Raw genomic sequence first — 20,799 nt, 5'->3', positions numbered from 1 at the left:
GGAGGCCCGTGAAATGTGGATTTCAGAGAAGCAACGAGTAACTTCTGAGTATAAGTATGTCCCAAATATTACGTGGACATACTTACGCTAAAAATGATGCATTATTTCTCTGAAATTCAAATTTCACTGAGCTCCTGAACTTTATTTGGCAGCCCTGCCCGAGCCCCTGCCTGCAGCCCTGGACCAGACGCCCTCGTTAGGCCTCTTGGGACCCTTTCTGGACTGTGGGCTCAGTTCATCGGATGTGTCTTAGTGACTCTGAACCTCCTGGGCAGACGCCGAAGGCCTCATTTTGTTTCCTCCTCCGGGGCATTTTTGAGCGTTTAGTACCAAGACCCCTGGGAAAGCAGTTTTTGACAAACTACAAAGGAGCCTATTAAAACCTACCCCGGGGCAGTGGTCTCTGATTTTTCATTGACGTAACCGAGAAGGGTCAATGGAGCAACTGCTCCCAGCGGGAGCTCTGGGACAAGCAGCTTTACCTCGTCCAGGTGGGGTCACGGTTGGCAACCTTCAGATGCTCCCTCTCCCCCCCTCTCGAGCACCGCCTTCCCAGGAAACCCACCACAGTCTTTCGCAAATGCGTTATTTTATTTGGAGTCTTAGGAATAAACTCTCAGCAGTTCAACAGGAATGAGTGGTCAGCTGGCTAAGAACAAAGCTCGTCGTGCCAGCGAGACATCCACGGTGTGTGCTTCACACGCTGAGCGAAGCTGCCGGGGTTGGGGGGGAGGAAGGTGGGCTGAGAGCCAGTTGTGGTTGAGCTCTCCACCTCGGGGCTGAGCCCACGAAAGGGACTTCTTCTCCCGTAAGCGTCGTCGGCTGGCCAGGATGTCAGGCCACCGGGCACATGGAAGGATGTCCCCACAAATCTACTGCCCTGGGGGGAGCAGTTTGGAAAACTTTGTACAAAAGAACTTTGCCAGCCTGGCATGACCCTCTAGTCCAGGAGGACGGGCGGAGAAAGGGCGAGAAAACAGAGGAAGGGGTCAAGTCTCAAACACCCAGCTTTCCTTAACTGCACATCGACTAAAGAACTCTAAATAGCAACAGAAGCAGGTCCCTCCGTGGTTAAAGGCTCTGGCATTTACTTAAGAGGCTAATTCTCAGGCCACATTCTCTTACTCAGCACTTTTAATCAAAATAATCAGTCCAGTGTCTGAGGAGGAGCAGGGAATGAATGGGGCAGTGTAAGAGTCCCTAGCTGCTAATGAAATATTTAAAAATCCAGGACAGGGATGGCCTGTACTGTTTCATACAAAGGAGACTCTTACCGTGCCCCCCACATACGCTGCTTTTTTTTTTTTTTTTGGTTTTTTTTTTTTTTTTGCAAGGGGAAAAAAATAGAATTTATGCACCTTAAAAAAATATGAAGTGAAAAATTATCCATTGGCACAGCAAAGACCTATTTCCAGGAAACAGGTTTTAAAAGAAAATTCTTGACATCCTGAGGTTAAGCCAGGAGGTGTCATGACTTTGAACGTGGATGATGAAAGAGCCACTGTGTCCAGGTGCCGCGCAGGCCTGACTTGTTTCATCGTTAAGGGAGGCTGGTTAAAGCCCTGGTCGTGGTCCAAAAATATCCTGGCAGTTAGCGTCCTGCATTAAAATTTATAAACCACGAAAGACCTTTTCTCACAGAAAAGCTAATTCAGTCTGGACAGCCTGGAAAAAGAGTATTTAAGGGGTAGTCATCAGAAGTGGTTATATGGAAAACTAGAGGTAAGTAATTCTTTTTACTCCCCTAAAACATGCTAAAAATATAGCAATAGTAACTTCAGAAGGAAGGGAAATGGCACCAAGTATAATCTCATTTCTAAGAAGTCCTAGGAACGAGGCCTAGAACTACCAGAATTAGCTTTCGGGGGTGATAAAATAATGGCAGGGGTATTAGCAGGAAGTGGGCCTGACCAAGGGGTGGAAACGGGCCCCCCTTGGTATCGGCTCTGCAGCCAGCCCAGAGGTACCCCTGTCTCGGCTCTGGCCGGTCAGTCTGCAAGGGCATCTTTTCCATCTCCCACTGCCTTCCTCCCTCCTTCACTCTGAGCCTTTATTGGGCTCCTCCTGTATGCTGCCCTGGCTCTGTTCCTGCCCACGCTTCAGGTGTGAGCTTAAGAGGCCTTCCCTACTCCCCACAGATTAAGGAAACCCCCTGCATCTGCCCTGCTCTCAGCCCTCTGCACCCCTTCCATTGCCTGGCTTCTCTGTAAGACTGCGGGGGAGAGGGGAGCCCCGTGCTTCTCACCACGGTGTCCGGCCTCACCGCCACCCCCTCCCCACACACCCACTGGGTGCTCAGGGAATATCAGTGAGATGGATGAATGCCAGACTCTGTGAGTTCAGTTCTATGTACCTATTTTATCTTTTATTCCAAAAGGACCTGGAGATGTGGCTCTGAAGTTAGCCTTTTAAGGGGATCGGCCGAGAAAAGTGGCAGCAAAGACAGGGTGACCATAGAGATAGCTGGCCGTGATATGACCCTCCTACAGCAGTGAGGGGTCAGCAGGCACCCACCTGACAGCCTGGAGTGACCCACTCTGCTCACCTAAGTGACAGCAGAGAAAGCCCTAAACGGGCCCATCTGCAGGACTGTCCCAGGAAGTCAGCCAGAATTCCCATTCTTGGAGAATTACTGTCCTCAAGAACCACGCTTGAACTGCCCATCTTGTTTTCTTCCAGATTCATACAATCCAACATTTCACCCTCAACTAGATGATGAGCTTCTAGAGTGATAGGAACAGTAGTGACATCGCCGTTTGCTGAGCACTCGCTGTGTACCGGGCACAGTGCTAAGCGTTTTCTACACAGTCTGGGTGTATCTGCCCAGCAGCCCTCAGGAGAGCAACATCACTAACCCCCTGTGCCACCCGCTCAGCAAGCCACGGGAATCGCTGTAGGTCCGACAGCTAACCATGATGGGCATTTCTTTGTCCTCCTCTGTAGATCCTAGGGGGTATCTGGGCACTTGGGAGGCATTTAATAAATTCTTCCACTTTGCCTGAGCAGAACGGTACAAGTCCTTGCATTTCTGGTCACAGAAGTTCCCACCTGGGTCCCACATTCTGAGCAACCATCTGAGCTGGGCCCTGGCCTTGACAGAGTTTACTGCCAGCTCCAAAGCGCCCTAGGACTGCTGTTCTGTGCCAGCTGTGCTGAGGGAACCCCGAAGCCACCAGCACCTAGGGCAGGTGTGGGCCAGCATTCTGGGAGGGGAGCTGAGTCTGCTGCTAGCTAAGGCCCTAAAACTGGAAATCGAGCGGGTTTTGCAAGAATGGCCAAAGGGACTGCACTGGTGCTCCATTGCTGCTCAAAGTGACCTCGGGCTGCAGAAAGCTTGGCCTTCTCTCCATCTACGCTTGGCTGTTCCTCCCAAACATTCCTTCACTCACACCCTCCCTTGACCAACCCTGTCCCCATGTGCTCTCTCCATCTATTTGTGGACTCGTTTAGTAAGAACTCTCGGGTTGGATTTCATTCAGGTTCTCAAGTCGATTCAAGGAAGGTCCACTTTATTGCAATTCTTCACAGAAACGGGCCCTTCCTGCTGGGACGCATGGCAACAGGACTGTCATTTCTTCTTCAAACCTTGTGTAACATCTTCTTCTGTTAAGATGATTTTTAATCTGTTGGTTTTACCCTCATGAAACCTCTTTTGCTACCCCAACTAATCCCACAAAACATTTATTGATACAACTGACGCAAAGATAAAAGAGTTATGGTGGGAACGGAAATGTATACCTAAACTAGCGTTGCCACAGTTTCCCATGAATTCATAATCCCCAGAGACCAAACGAGCACTGGAGGGGCAAGAAACTCGGTGACATCAGCCAACATTCATGCAACTCTCAGAACCGAGAACCTTCTAACACGTGTGTTGTGATCAGCCTTATTCCACAGATGAGGAAACCCGAGTGGTCACAAGACTAACTTAGTTAGAAGAGGTGGGTGATGAGTACTCATCGCACAAAGAGATCAAATATTTCAAGTTTAATATATTTTTTATGGCCTAACCAACCCCCAGCAAAGACACATTATCATCTTTTTAGTTGCCAGTTATAACAAGTTCCGCGAGAGGAGAGTGAGCCGGGCAGGAGTCAGATGGAGTCCCTAGAAGGGGCCCAGCCGACCGCACTTCTCCCAAGAATCCCCGGGATGGCCGTCAGAAGCACACATTCCCTCATGGGGACTCCGCTGCAGTGGCTTTAGGGACCTGGGATCTGCGTTTGCCAAGCATCCAGCTGGTGCTCACCCGCGGGAGAGTTTGAGAGATGCTGTCCTGGATAAACAAATATCAGAGGGCCACCCAGCTCGCTCAAAGTCAAGGTCACTCATCCAATGTGAGGAGCCCAGCCCGGATGGACCCACGAGCTCCAGACACAGTGACCTTTCCTCTTGACCCCGGGAGCTTCACAAGCAGTGCCATCCTAAGTAGACGCAGTGGATCCAGCCGCTCCGCACACACGTGCTCATGTCTACACACTAGAAAGCCCGCAAGAGGGACTCAGTCACAAGATGATTCTCACGGATTACCCCTTTACTCAGCACACTTTCAATTAGACCACCTGCTGCCTCGCAGACAAGGGCAGACCAAGGACATTCCGTGACACAGTGGCTCATCACGGGCCCCCACCTTTCAAATGGGCGAGGAGCTCGGGGTCCAGACCCATCTGAGAGGCCCAGTGACCTTCACGGGGAGACAGGCCATGCCCAGCACCTCACACGTCCCTCACCCCAGCTTATCTAACTGGCCACAGTACAAGTTTTGTATTTTGTCTGCTGGGAAATCTAATGGAAAGAACTATTATTAGACATATTTATTTTATCAAGGAAAATATGCTCTTAAAATGTTCAAGAAAGGATTTTGCCTGGTTCCCAAGAAACAGCCTGACAGACTCCTGGAAGAATATATACACTATACACACACACACACACACACACATATATACACACATATACACTGGCATTCTGGATATGTTTGTATGTATATAATATGTAAGCATTATTCACAACTGTGGTAGTAAATGTTTTTCTTTCAGCATTTTTTTACACTAAACTTTAATTAACCCTTCATTTTTCAATTGCAGAAGATACCAAACATTCTACTGTTTCTTATGCTTTAATGCGCACATGAGCAGGAACCTTGTTCAGATGCAGATTCCTACCCAGCAGGTCTGGGTGGCACCTGATAGTCTGCATCTCTAACCAGCTCCCAGGTGATGCTGGAGAGCCATGGACCACTCTTTGAGTAAAAAAAAAGTCCAGTTTGTGGTGAATGACCATCTTCATCACATGTAAAACAGCAACTGTCAAAGATTAGAATACATAAAAGAAACAAACAAATAAAAACTATGTTCAGATTAACTTACTCTTTCTTGGATAATCTCAAAATGGACTGCAGAATCTATACAATGCCTCTTGGCCATAATTGTAAACACGTTTCACTCAATTTTATGAGAGCCATTTCAGAGAACAAGCTGATAGACAAATTTTGACTTGAGAGAAAGAGGCAGAAGGCAGCCAGAGCTACAGGTTTCCTGTTACTACGGACACTCTGATCCGTGGGTAAATGAAGAAAGCCCGGGTATATCAGATCACACTGACCTCTCAAAGTCGACTCTGACAGTCTAGAAATGATTAAAATTTCATTCAAGCACATCCTCTTGGAACTCGTGGGGAAAATTCCAACACCAATATTATTCCAAATATTCTGCTATTTGGAGCTTCGCCCTACTCATTACTTTGTTTGAATATTTGAAATAAGTATACTAATAATTATCCTCACTTCAAAGGCTTAAAATACGAAACTGTCCCTAAACTGTGCTGGTAATAACTAGAACACAAATGAAAATGGACACACGTAATACAGGTACTGTGAAGGATACAAAGAAATACAGGGAACGATCCCCAAGGGGAAGGAGCCCCAGCTTTTTAGGAGCAGAGGCCAAACCTGAGTAACTACCAGAAAGGGCATCAAAACTACCCACACAAATGGCACAGGGTATTTAAACGGTGTACTTAAAGGATGACGTAGTCAGTGCAAACTGGGGAGGTCGGATTAGAATCAACTGTGCTGGGATTTGAATCTGACCTTGAAGGACAGAAGGATCCCAAAAGGCACAGGAGAGGAGAGAGAATGAGGAAAGGTGTGGTGAAAGGTAAAAAAGTGGGAACAGAAGTTACATTCGGGTCACATCTCTGCACCAGGCACCAAGCCACTTGCTAACAGGTGAATTAGCTCATTTCATCCTAAACTTCTCCTGCGAGGTTGGCATCATTACACCACTTTGGTGAACCACGGATGGAGACTCAGGTCACACAGCTGGTAAGGGCTCCCACAGGAACTTGAATCTGGGTCTCTGATACCCAAGTCAATAATCGGTTTTCTCTAAACCAGCCTTCCCGCAGGTGCACCTGGCGGCACCCTGCGATATGGATATGAGTCAGGAAACAGAGACTTCAGTGGTCAAATAAACTCTGAAAGCTCTTAGGATAAATAATACTAATAACATTTCAGATATGAGTTAACATTTATTGAATGCTTCCCATGTGCCTGGTTAAAAACGGCTTTGTTGTTGTTTTAGCAGCGGAACCTCTCAGAGCCTTTAATGTTCTAACGTGCATTGAGAATTTCCAATATTATGTGTTGGGGAATAATATTAATAATCCCACGTAAGATGATGTTGATTGTGCAAACACATAATATTAAAATAGAATAACGGGAAATGGGCTGATGGGCTTCAGTTTAGGTCATCATCTGCTGAGACAAGCTGACGCTTCAGACATCACGACAGGTGACTGTCCCCTCTTCCCTTTAATCCCCAGATAATTGCATCAGAATACACAGCTCTGTAATAAACTCTGTGTGGCCCACTGAGCTTGGGACCAGGGACAGAGGGTGGGGAGGCGGAGAACGCAGCTTCCCGCAGGGTGTTCAACAGCTGGCTCAGTGGGGTCTGGTCAATCACCATTTGAAATATCAAGAGACGAAGGTTCCCGACGGGACACCAGTGGAACCCCTCCTGCCCTTTTATCACACCGGTGACCATAACTGTTCTAATCTGAGGGTTTGTAAATCTTTGTAAACTCTAACTACGTCAGGCTTGAACTACTGTGCACTGCCCCGCTCCCATGTCATGGTGGAAACCATGTTCAATAAAATAAATAGTCCTGCTTTCTCTCATGTTCTATTAAGCCGACGTTGCTAAATCTTTCTGTGTTTTTCAAATAACACAACCCCACCATTAAGCATTTGGTGATTTTCCAAGTCATGTTCCCATTACGGTCCTGTGAATAGCTGGGCCTCTTGAGAGGGGATTCGTGCGGCCTGGATGGAGTGCTGTTCTCTGCCTTGGGATCTCTGAAGATCACGCATCTTATCTGTACACATCCTTGGATGACAGTGAGAGAAATACTAACCCATTTTGCCATCATCCCAGATGTCAGAAACCTTTCAAGAAGTCACATCCAGAATTTGGTGTTTGACAGGATGTGACAGTGGAAGGAAGGGTCAATAGTACAAGACAGTGAGGTCAAGATCACTGAGGTTTCCAACCCAGTCACCAGGAAACCTGGAAGGCAATTCTGGGTGGAAAGACAGGAGAGGGGAAAAGTCCCTCGGGAACTGGAGTGCGGGGCTCTCAGTAGGAAAGAGGTCAGGCCACAGAAGAGACGCCACTGCTGCGTAAAGGCTCAGCTGCTGCTAAGAATAAACATTTACTGCTTTGTCTGTGGTGCCCTCTCTCTATGCCAAGCACCGTATTAACTACTTCACACAAGAACCCTGTGGGGTCGGTATTGTTAACCCCAGATGAGGAAGTAGGTGAGAGAGACCGAATAACATGCTCGGTGTCATAAAGGCAGCAAAAGGCAGAAATGAAATCCAAGCTTGTGGTCTTACACTAAACTATGTGCACAGTAAAAACGGCTCACCTTGTAGCTCCTCATTATTAAGTACAAGCACCTGCAAAAATACCACGTATCAATTCTACTGTAAAAGCTGAACAAGATAGCCCTGGATTATCCACCTCCCTGCTCTATCGTCCACTATCTTTAGTGGAAACTCAATTCCAATCAATAGGCAGGACTCAACTATGATTAATAAAGTACAGAGAATATAGAAACTGTCGTGTATTGTATAACAAACAAATTAAGTATCTTATGGCATGCTGACAAACAGCATTTCGTTTATAATTTTGCAGCCTTATTATATGTTTGAGAAAATCATTAGTTCCAATGTTTTGTTTCCTGGCTTCTCCTCTGTCCAGGAATCACAGGCTGAGAACAGGCTGATGGCAGCCTCAAGACATTGGTTTCAACAATTGGAAGGGTGAGAATGTAAACTGGTGCAGCCACTGTGGGAAACAGCATGGAGGTTCCTCAAAAAGCTAAAAATATAGCTACCATATGATCCTGTAATCCCACTCCTGGGTATATAGCCAAAGAAAACAAAAACACTAATTCGAAAAGATACATGCACCCCAATGTTCATAATTGCATTATTTTTACAATAGCCAAGATATGGAAGCAACCCAAGTGTCCCTTAAGAGATGAATGGGTAAAGAGGATGTAGTATATATATGCAATGGAGTATCACTCAGCTTTAAAAAAGAATGAAATAATGCCATTTGAAACAACATGGATGGACCTAGAGGGTATTATGCTTAGTGAAATAAGTCAGAGAATGACAAATGCTGTATGATATCACTTATATGTGGGATCTAAAAAAATAATACAAATGAATGGATATGCAAAACAGAAACAGACTCTCAGACATAGAAAACAAACTAGTGGTTATGAAAGGGGAGGGAGAAGGGGGAGGGGCAAATAAGGGGTATGGAATTAACAAACTACTATGTATAAAACAGATAAGCGGGCTTCCCTGGTGGCGCAGTGGTTGGGAGCCCGCCTGCCAATGCAGGGGACACGGGTTCGAGACCTGGTCCGGGAAGATCCCACATGCGCGGAGCAGCTAAGCCCGTGCGCCGCAGCTGCTGAGCCTGCGCTCTGGAGCCCGTGAGCCACAACTACTGAGCCCGCATGCCGCAACTACTGAAGCCTGCATGCCTGGAGCCCGTGCTCTGCAACAGGAGAGGCCACCGCAATGGGAGGCCCGCGCACCACAACGAAGAGTGGCTCCCGCTCGCGGCAACTAGAGAGAGCCCGTGCGCAGCAAGGAAGACCAAACACAGCCAATAAATAAATGAATAAATTAAAAAAAAAAAACAAAAAACAACAGATAAGCAACAAGGATATATTGTACAGCACAGAGAAATATAGCCACTATTTTGTAATAACTTTAAATGGAGTATAATCTATAAAAACATTGAATCACTATGTTGTACATCTGAAATTAATATTGTAAATCAAACTATACTTCAATTAAATAATTACTTAAACAATTTTTAGAAACCAACTGGATTACCCAGAGCTGCTCTGGCCTCATGGCAGGGCTACAGTAACTTTTGTAACTTCTTCCCACTGGAGGTCACTGTTACATTGGTTCCAGAGAAGAGCCTCAATTTGCTGAGAAAAAGAAACTAGCCCGTGTTTATCTGTCCACCCAGTCTGGCTGCGTTTGCATTAAGGCGGTGGTCTCCAACCTCTTTGGCACCAGGGACCAGTTTCGTGGAAGACAATTTTTCCACAGACGAGGGGGGGGGAGGGGGGATGGTTTGGGGATGATTCAAGCGCATTACATTTACTGTGCACTTTATTTCTATTGCTATTGCGTTGTAATATATAATGAAATAATTATACAACTCCCCATAATGCTGACAGGAGGCGGAGCTCAGGCGGCAATGTGAGCGATGGGGAGCGGCTGTAAATACAGGTGGAGCTTCGCTCGCCCGCCCCTCCCCCCACCTCCTCCCGTGCGGCCCGGTTCCTAACAGGCCACTGACTGGTACCGAGCCGTGGCCCGGGGTTTGGGGACCCCTGCCTTACGGAACAGAAAACCAAACAAAACAATCACCAAAGGTGAAATGTATTTCAGATAACGTGAAGATAATACAAACTGTCCTTAGAAAATTCATCAGAGGTGGTTTTCAGATACTTAATGTTTAATTTCTGAAAAATAAATTCCAGTTAAATGGTCTACAAATAAACCTAGTTCTCTGTTTCATGTGCTGGGCTAACTAATCCATTCAAAAAGAGGTATCGTGGTATATAGTTGCATAACTTTGGGCAAGTTCCTGACCTCAGTTTACTCATCTGCAAAACAGAGATGATAACTATACCAAAATCATGGGATCATTGTGAGGATTAACTGGGATGAAAAGTGTTCAGTGCAGCGCCGGGAGCGTGACAAACACAACATAAGGGCTAGTGACCCTCACTATCATCCTTAGAGCTGATCAAAGTAGTGCCCACAAGGTTTACATGAGTTCATATCCGTAAAGTGCCTAAAACAGGGTCTGGCACACGGTGAGGGCCATTTACATGTTTGTTAAATAAAACAGGTAAATACATAGACCCTAGTTTGAAGCATAAATCCTAAGTAGGTAAAATGCAAACACAGCCTTAAGAATATAGAAACTTACCTATATTATCCTATCAATTAAACATGCTCATTCCGGAAGGTTAGGAAGAAATGAGACCTTACGCTCGTCGTCATCCATTTATAAATTTCGAAATAAGTAGAGATCGCCAAGTAGTCTAAAGGAAGACCCTAACACAAACATCTCTGTGTAGGCCTGTTGAGCTGCAGACCATGTGTACCCTTTAAATAAATGATCTCGTTTCATCAGATTCTGCCTCTTTTTGAGATCATCAGTGACCACCAGTAAGGGAAACTGCTCTGGTCCTTGGGTCTCAAGTGTCTGCCCTCCAAACGGAGATGCATTCGGCAACGATTACTGGAAATTCTTCATTCAGTGGGAGCTCAGTGATTCTTCACTGAGTAAATTAATATAGAATCTAGGCACAAAGATTTACGTGAATTCTTAGACTCCGATACAGGCTGATTAAATGCATTTATGTTCCTGCTTCACCAAGTACATTCTTAAGGAAACCTGGCTCTTTAAAAAACGAAAACTAAAGCTTTGAGTGTCTGGTGGTGAAAAGTGCTGTGGTTACTAGTACACTCTGGTGCCACGGCCTGATTTTGTGTGGAGGTGTCAACAGTTTTACCCACCACTGCCTTTTTGTCACTAGTGCAGATGTCAAGGCAGTGAAAAAAAGCAAAAATATTAGAATGGAACAGAAAATAGTTTTGACCGTGCAGACCTCTAAAAGAGTCTTAGGGTCCCCTGGTGGGTTCAGGGACCTCACTTTGAGAACTGCTGGTCCCAGGGAAAGACAGAGCTGGACAGCGTAGATTCATCACGTGTTCCCCTTGGCTGGTCCAGCCTCTCCTTCTCTGGACCATTTGTGAAAACCCCCCGGGGCTGTTGGGACCCTCCTTAGGGTTCAGGCTGGACAGCGTGATAAGCGTCTTCTGAGGCCACACCCGTGGTGCTTTCTAAAGCTCTCTCCCGAGAACCGTAGAGGCCTGAGAGATTCAGGGGAGGGCCAGGGCCTTCGGCAGATTCTGGGAGACTTGGAAGCTCCACGTAAACTCTTCACTTCCTGCTACCTCCCCTCCTGCCCCCTGGCATCCGAGGGAGCTCAGACCCCTTTCAGGTTGGGGAACCATCCTGCAAACCATATATACACTGGACTCAAAGACACCCAAGCTGGACGTGGGCCCCGGAACTGACAGGTGCCCTGTGACAGGCCCAGGGTAGAGCAGCACCTGCCAGGGGTGGACAGTCTGCCTGTCAGATCTCCACAGTCAACATCCCAGGGCTCCGCCTGTGCCCTGCCATACCCCAAACAGAGCACAACCCAACTCAGAATCGTATGGCTGGAAGGGGGTGCACCACCATAAGGCGTCTATGTTGTACAGAAGGTAGAGACCTTTCTTTGGGACACAGAAAAAAAAAATCTATGAATTAAAATCTTGTCTTTATAATTCATTTCTACACTTACTCCTATCCTAATTTAGTTTGGATGAGCCCTAAACGGTATAAAAAAACATAAGGAAAGGAAAGGTGGCATCCGTGTTCCCTGCTCACATTTGGAATGCAAACCCTACAAACTAAAGGTCCACTAGACAAACCAGGTTGGGTTCACACCCCCCTCACTTCCAGCCTGGTCTCTGCCTCTTTTCAGAATTTCCTGACTCCTGACCGCGGACCGGGCATCAGTCTGCCCCGTCACGACCTGAGCCTTCTAACGGGCTCCTTGTCACACAGAGCCCAGCTCCCAGCTTGAGGCCTGGGGTGTTGTTCCCAGGGCAGCAGCCGGGGAGCAGGGGAGTCAGGAGAGGTGGCACCAAGGCCGAGGCCAGGCCCGCCTGATGCTTGGCCACCCTGCGAGGGGCCCGCAGGACCTGTGCCCGCTGATCCAGGGGCTGCCCCACGGCTGTCGTGCCGGGTCCGCGTGGGAACGGCCAGCAGGAACGTGACAGCGGCCTCGCCTAGGGTGGCCCAGCCCCCTGTGAAGAAGGCGGCCTCTGACCTGGACGTGGCTGGACATGGGGAAAGGACAGTCCCTCGATGCAGCGACCCTGGGACAGGCCCCCTTTACCTCTCCTGGGCTTTGAGTTCCCTCAGAGAAGGACCTGGGTCAGCTGACCTCCAAGGTCTCTCGGGAGCTATGCTTCCCAGGCCCCCGACCTCCTTTAACATCCCATCCATCGCGGAAACGCCACAGTGGCCTGCGCTCCTTGGGATCCCGGGTACACGAAGCCAGGAGCCACTCTCACACCGCAGGTCTGGGCTGCCAGCCTGTCGTTTGCACACAGTCAGTGGACTAGCCAATCAGACGTCTTTCCCTGATCAAAAGTTGTAAATGACGGGTGCGGTTCACCCACACGCAACTGAAAACGCTGGGGGTTTGTCACCCTGCGGACGGCCCTTGGAGTGGCAGGGGGCGATGCGGCCTTCAGGGCTCCCTTGTTTCACATCCCCGGGTCCCACTCCCGCTCCCGCTCCCACTCCCTGAAGTCGATTCCCAGGACAATCCCAGCATCTGCACTCGAGCTCCCGACTCGGCGCCGCTTTCTGCTGGGACCTCAGGAGCGATGGCAGGGAGAACCGGGGCCAGCACGCGAGGGGCACTGGCTGAATTTGACCTGTTAGGGGTTTTCTATGTGTCTGTGTCCAGAGCGGAGACTTTGGGCCTCTCTTCTCTCCACTGCTGTCTGCTTATCACCCCCGCCCATCTTTGTTATCATCTCTATGTTTGGGGCAGAAAGTGAGAAATAAAGCCCAAAGTGCCCAGTGGCCCAGGACAAAGCCCTGGGCACAGCGCCCCGAGGCCAGTGTCCAGCGGCTGACGTGGCATCACCTCCTTACTAGGGGTTTGGGGTGATTTTCGGTTGTGAACTAATAAAGCAATTTTAAAATTTATATATGTGTGTGTTATTGTGTATTTGAAAATCTAGAATAAGCACATCTAAAACACGATTCCAGGGACTTCCCTGGTGGCGCAGTGGTTAAGAATCCTCCTGCCAATGCAGGGGACACGGGTTTGAGCCCTGGGCCGGGAAGATCCCACATGCCACGGAGCAACAAAGCCCGTGAGCCACAACTACTGAGCCTGTGCTCTAGAGCCCGCGAGCCACAACTACTGAGCCCACGTGCCGCAACTACTGAAGCCTGCGTGCCTAGAGCCCGTGCTCCGCAACAAGAGAAGCCACCACAATGAAAAGCCCGCGCACCACAACGAAGAGTAGCCCCCGCTCGCTGCAGCTAGAGAAAGCCTGCACAGCAACAAAGACCCAAATGCAGCCAAAAATAGATAAATAAATAAATAAATAAATAAATTTATCTTTTAAAAAAACATGATTCCATTCTATTCTTGCTTTTGCTAAAAATTTTTAATGACTTGATTTGTGAAAATATTAACTAATAAGAGTAAAAGTAGTATGTAGATGTAGCAAAAATCATGAAAGGGGTGTGAGAAAAACTGAAGTCTGGGAAACACTGATAGATAAATGTGCTTTTTACGACCATAATGCCTTGGGTAAGTGGATCAGGACACAGTTTGGTCAACTGTATTTAGGAATTTCATTATCACTATGCTAATCATTTTCTTACTTAGGAACACAGACTTGATTTGCAATATTTATATATTTTGCTATACTGCTTTAACTTGTAGAGAGAGAAAATAAGATATTTTTTTCATAGTACACCATATGACATGAAACTATCACAACTTTAATTATTCTGAGAACCTGAAATGACACAAACATAAACTGGGACTCCCAGACTCTCACACGGGCAGGGAGCTGCCCCCAGGATATTGGGAAGCCTTTCAATTGTTTTATGTCCTGAATGGAGACCGACATCCAGATAGGATTCTCTGATGCCCTGAAAAGGCAGCTACTAAAACTATGCACTTGTAGAAACTTCTAAGACAAGAGGTTGCGCACATTTCTAAATAATCATTAGCAATGGAAAAAAAACAAGAGGATGTGTTGTACAATCTGATGTAAGAGACATTTTCTTTACAGTTAAAAAGTTACAAAAACTTTTTTTAGGGGACTTCCCTGGTGGTGCAGTGGTTGGGAATCCACCTGCCAATGCAGGGGACACAGGTTTGAGCCCTGGTCTGGGAAGATCCCACATGCCACAGAGCAACTAAGCCCGTGCGCCACAACTACTGAGCCTGCGCTCTAGAGCCCGCGAGCCACAACTACTGAGCCCGTGTGCCACAACTACTGAGCCCACATGCCACAACTACTGAAGCCCGTGCACCTAGAGTCCATGCTCTGCAACAAGAGAAGCCACCGCAATGAGAAGCCCGCACACCACAACGAAAAGTAGCCCCCGCTCGCCACAACTAGAGAAAGCCCGCGCACAGCAACGAAGACCCAACGCTGCCAAAAATAAATAAATAAATAAATAAATTTAAAAAAAAAAAAAAACACACCCAAAGCACTCCTAATTAGCCCAGCTATCTGTCAGCCTCTCCTCTGGGAAACACTTGGAGGCCATGTCTCATAGCCAGGGGAGTAACCCATTCTTTTCCCTGTGCAAGATGAAAGCGCACAGTGTTTCCCATTGGAGGTGTGGTCAACAGCCAAAAATGACTGACGCTCGGGCAACAGCGACAGTTATTGTGTCAGGTGCATGGACAGGAGCGGGGCCACCACGAAAGCCTGACTCCTTGAGTTCTGGGTCCTCTGAGCACCACCAGGACGAACAGCTGGTAGTTTCTTGTTTGTTTTTGTTTTGTTTTGTTTTGTTTTGTTTTTGGCCATGCCACGTGGCATGTGGGATCCTAGTTCCCTGACCAGGGATCGAACCTGGGCCCCCTGCGTTGGAAGCGCGAAGGCTTAACCACTGGACCGCCAGGGAAGTCCCCATGGTGGTTTCTTGTTGAATAAGATACAAATCAGGCGTTTATATGCAGGTATAGGGATATATCACCCAACTCCCCTGCAGAAATTTTTTAACCACAAATTAATGCATTTTCAATACAGGCAATATCCAAGGAGGTAAAAATTAATTCCTTAGGAGGGGTGAAAAAATCTTACTCTTTTTATGTGCAAAGCACAGATACACCTATAATACATGAACATGAATACAGTGCATCTGTGGTATTAAGGTTTCATGGGAGGGGTCCCTGGGATGGGGAGATGGTGATGAGAAAGATGCGGAGTACCGCTGTCAATCCACTTCCTGTGGGAACAAGGATCCAAAACGCTCCCTGTAGTATTTGCTAAACTGCCTTATATTGTCTTAAAAATAATTCATCTATGCTAATTGATAAAAGAATTAAATATGTAGAAAGAACTGATTTCCCAGATATGAATACCCTCCGTTGGGAAGAGCTAAAATCCTTAGAACCTGAATTCTTTCTCTTCTCACAGAATTCCACTGTTTTCCTGGCAGAATTCCATTCTTAGAACAGCTACGGCATCACAGGAAAGGCATCATGGGGCAACGGTTCAAAGGAAAAAGCACGGAAGGCCGTGCTCGGTAGCTTTGTCAGAAGAGGTGATCACTCTTCAGACACTGCTTTTGCAGAGGCTTCTTTATAAGGGGAAAGGATGCTTTGCTTTTGTGCCATTTTGTTTTCCTAAGTCATGTAAGAGGTAAGAGAAGAAGAGAGGCTGACATTATTCTTAGCTCTCACCGACAAGAATAGTGCACGTCAGGAATGGCCGTCTCCAGATTCCCCGAAAGTTGGTGGAGGGGTTGACATATGAAGTGTGCCACCTGCCTCTCCTGGTCCCAACCCCCAAGGCCGGCCGTCCTGGGCGAGGATTGAGGCGGGACATGCCTCCCCTCTGCAGGGCAAGCCCACTCCCTGGCTGGAAACACTCAAATAGGACAGTAACACAGATCCGCCACAGTTCAAAGTGACGATGTTGCTACCTGCGTGTCCTCAAGGGCAGGCGCCTGTCTGCGGCCTCCCCGTGTCATCACGGACCGGAGCACACGCCAGAGGATGGGAGACGAGAGAAGGCACACGCTGCCTACGATCCAGACGCCTTTTCTCCTAAGTGACAAGTCCATCCCCGCCTTCCCTCCCCTGGCCCAGCGCGAGCACCTTCCCCAGCAAAACTCTGCTCTGAGCAGGAGCGTTGCCCAGCCCGCAGGGATCTGCAGGACCCCAAGGGAGACGCTTCCAGTTACACCATCAGCGAGTCATCTGCCTCTTTAAAAGGAGAAAATAGGATGGCCCGTGTGACAGATCTGAAACAGGTGCAGCGGCAGAGGGAGACGGGCTGGCGACAAGTGACACCCCCGAGAATGCGCTCGTCTCCAGTTCAAGGACAATTAGCACCACGCAAACTGGGCCGCCGCCAGGGAGCTTCCTCCTGCCCTCGCGGTCCGGCGAGGAGCACAGAGACGGGGTGGGGACACGCAGCCCTAAACATCACAACCCCTCCACCCGCAGCTCCGCTATTTTGAGATCTAAGTTAGAGTCACTGTGACTGCCGCTGATGGTCCAACTTCATGGCGGTTAGGCAGGAAAGGCCACCTGCTATTCAATGTGCCAACTGCCACCACGCTTTGCCCCAACCCACTCTAGCCTGTTCCCCTCCTGTTGATGACTGACTGTCTTGTCCTGTTTGGTCTCTGGAGCGTTTGGAACGGTTAAACATCCCAGGGGCTGCGACCCCGCCCCCTTGGGGCCGTCCTCACTTCTGCCCGATAGCTTCCCTTCCTCCCCTGGGGACCACGCCTGGGGGTGGGGGGTAGGAGGCTAGGGGTCTCAGGAAGGCGGGGGAAACCAGAGGACAGGAGATGAGCACAGATAACGAACGCCGGGCACAAAAAGCAGGGATGCATACAGCAAATGGGGGCGGGCCGAGGAAGGCGGACGCAACCGCGGGGATTTGGCCTCCGGTGGTCTGAGAACGGAATCTCCTTGGTCTTCCATTAAGCAAACACGATGTGTGTGTGTGTATCAAAACAGCAAATTAGATCTGAGGGAAATGCAGCACAGGGCTTATTTAGATAGGTAATAGAGAATGAACAAAAGAGGAAAACCTGGATTTGATTGTGTAAAAGTAATACTAATTACAGTTATGAGAGCCGTCATCATTTACAAGTTAATGGTACGTACACAGTAGCTATTAAACTCATCACTCATATGTGCCACATTAGTTATTTAAGTTTTACTTTATTCAACACCATATTATGTGGCTTTAGATCTAGTTTATTATAGTGTATCTGCTAAAAGCCTTTAAAATGCTATACTATTTAGGTGATTTTGAACAGCCTTTGGAATATAAAAGAATGAGAAAAGTCATCTGAAAACAGAATTAAAAGGAAAGTTGGAAAACAAAAGGAACAAAACATAGTAGAAAAGTAGAGTGTGTGGAATTTCATCAATTCAACAAAAAATAAAGCGGAGGAAAAGAAGGAAGAGAGTTCAAAATAAATCCAGAGGAGGAAAAATGAGTGAAATAGAAAAACCTGGTTAAGAGCAGGAAAAGAAGAAGAATCTGAGCTTCACCAAACTACGTTAACAAACATAAGTTGTTGAATGCATAGATAATTTTTTCCTCTTAGGAGAGGAAAGACTCTTCTAGAAAGAAATTGAGCCTCAAGCCTTCAGAACAGTTTGTGTGTCACTCGAGTGTCTGAAGTTCAGTGTAAACTCTTGTCGGTGTACTGCAGGGAGGGTCTCGACTACGGTTAGCTGAGCTAAGCTTCTCAAGGAGAGGAGGGGTAAAGAGACAGGGAGCCAGGTGGGAAAACGATGCGAGCATTTTTATGGTTCCTGGAGAGGAGGGTGTTGGGTGGTGAGGATCTCCCGTGGCCCGGCAGGAGGCTGAGCCAAGTCAGTCCAGCTCCGTCTGCATTCCGGAGGACATCCGAGCCACTGGAAGGCCCTCCTCGCCCACCCCTGCCAGGCCTGCTGGCCGCCCGTGCACCCACCCACTGGGCGAGCGAGGGCCCCCGGGGCCGGGGCCTTGGCAGACACAGAGAGAAGAGCTCCACGCCTCCCGACCGTGTGCCCGTCCGTCCTCCACAAGGCAAGACAGAGAGCCGGGGAGACTGCTGACATCTCTGGGCCCTGAGCCATTTACCAAGAAGAAACTGAATGGGACACATGGCCATTCCTCCCCACCTTCCACACAGCAGTGACCGCAGGGCCCACGCCAGGGCCCAGGTGACACAGGGGACATCAGACCAATCGCAAAGGACGTTCTTCTAGGGTCTCTGAGGAACAACATTCTCAGTGCTTCCCTCAAAAATATCCTAAAACATTTAACTTCCCAGTCATTTGATTTCTAATATTCTGGAACGGTTCACCACAAAAACAATTCTTCCTAAAAATGTTCATGTTTCTGCTTAGCACCATTTCGCTCTTTAAAGATATGGCCTACTTACAAAAATTATATCACAGAACCTGGAGAAAAACAGTCCTGGAAACATAATCAAATTCACAGAAACTATTGCAAATAGTTGGTTATTTCACAGTCATCCTGTAGGAATATTGTGTCTCCTCTGTTCTACAGAAATTAGTGAACAGAAGAGGAAACTCTTCTGTTCATTCATTTGTACTGTAAAGCAGCTCTAATGAGGAAGCCCTCGTATCTGACTTAAATTTTGCCCGTGGAAGTTTCTTCTTGGTGTTTGCTGAACAAGACGTTAGCTCATCAGGAAAGTGGAGGTCTCAAAACACCCACGTTTCAACCTGACTCGTTTCTTCTATCCAGTACATTTTACACACTCACGATGAAAAGACTCCTCCACCCTTTACATCTAACAGCTTTAGTTCATTGTCTATTGCATCGTTAGAAATGCCCTTCCTACCTGGACAGGGGTTTTCAGAACGGTAGCCAGACAAAGAGGGATGTACGCCAAACCTACCTAAGAATCACTTGCTCTGATTATTAAAAATAATGATCCCCAGCCCTCAACCAGAATGCAGGACTCACTTAAATAGACCTGTTTGTTCCGCAAACATTCTTGGTGCCTATTCGGTGCCGTGACCAGGAAAGCAGCCAAGAATGCAAGGTGGAGTGATGTGAAGTCCTGACGTTGAGGAGGGCATCCAGAGAAGGGTGACAAACAAGTTCCAAACAATCGCAGGTGCTAGAGCGAGGCCCACGCCGGGCGGGCAGGAAGGGTGCTCCGTGGATGGTGAGGGAGACCCAGCAAGCTCAGACAGGGGACGGGGTGCGGCTGGCCGACACCCACTAAACGCCTACCCTGGTGACAGAGCCTGTGCTGAGTGCTTTACATACATTCAATGTTCCAACAGCTACGGCCCCACTATTCAGACAGGCAGCCCCCGGGTTGGTTTAGTAACTGCCAAAGAGCTAGTGGCCAGAATGGGGCTCTGCACGAGGTGTGCCATCGGCAAGGGCTTGTCCCTGGCTCTGACCGCCACTGTCAACAGCGAGGACCTCAGGGTCTTGAGGAAGTTAGAAACTTCTGCAGGGCAATTGTGGCCCTCGCAGTGCTTCTCTGGATTTCATGCCCAAACCCATCCTTTTAAACCATCCTTCCTAAGAAATGTGTGTTTCCATACGTTCACCCTCGTAACCTGTAAACCAGCCACCAGGCTGAGGAGCTGCCTGCAGGGGAGAGGTGCACGTTCAAAGGCTCCCTAATGACACTGCACCCACCTGTATGTAAACCTCTGTGAAACAGAATGGAAGTTTGCCTGTTCATGAAGTTTCCTTAACTCTACACAAGTGACCAAACAGAATCGGAAAACGGCCGTATAAATGGCGACAGGTACTGCTTTATGTGAGAAAAGATAAAGTAGAACTGACACTTTTCAGGAGACTAAATTAGCACAGTTACCTCACTCTTCCCAGATCTCGAATCCTGCTCACTAGAACTTTCTTCCAGAATACACTTCACTTCCTCCACCTCTTCCATGCACTGAAAAAAGGCCATTTTCTCCAGCTGGTCACCGTGGTAACACGTGTTGATTTCTTCCAGCCTCTTCACTTTTAGCATCTTGGTGGTGAGTCCGACTAGGTTCCTGTCTGGTGTGTGGTTTTCGTCCCCCTCTGTCTCCAACTTGTAAATCAGGGCGCAGGCGTGGCTTCTGAGTCTGCCCCCCTCTTGACCGCGAGGAGGAGAAACAAGAGTCCTCATCACTGACTCGCACATTTGACTCTGTGGGAAAATGACCACTGGGAATTTAGAAGTCGCTTCTATTCGAACAGAAGGGACCCACAATTAGGAAGAGAAATGTCAATATCAATATTGAGTTTCCAATGCTGGAACTCTGGAAGGAAGAAGGTTTCTTCCCCACTTTCTTCTACAAAAGCAAACGGTAAGAAGCCACCGTAAGTGTCACTGGGCAACTAAAATTCTCCCTCATTACCTA

At 47.9% G+C, this 20,799-nt stretch overlaps 1 protein-coding gene across 1 annotated transcript in view; it reads right to left on the bottom strand.

The window, feature by feature from the left end:
- Window positions 1–20,423, bottom strand: part of MYLK4 (myosin light chain kinase family member 4) — a 76,278-nt gene extending 55,855 nt beyond the window's left edge. Inside the window, exon 1 of the mRNA XM_068558287.1 lies at window positions 20,265–20,423. Coding sequence (XP_068414388.1) covers window positions 20,265–20,423 — 159 coding nt within the window. The remainder of the gene's footprint in view (window positions 1–20,264) is intronic.
- Window positions 20,424–20,799: the final 376 nt, after the last annotated feature.

This window comes from Eschrichtius robustus, chromosome 12, assembly GCF_028021215.1.
Source record: "Eschrichtius robustus isolate mEscRob2 chromosome 12, mEscRob2.pri, whole genome shotgun sequence".
Lineage (NCBI taxonomy): Eukaryota > Metazoa > Chordata > Mammalia > Artiodactyla > Eschrichtiidae > Eschrichtius > Eschrichtius robustus.
The sequence above is the reverse complement of the archived record's forward strand: the minus strand, read 5'-3'. Positions and strand labels throughout refer to the sequence as shown.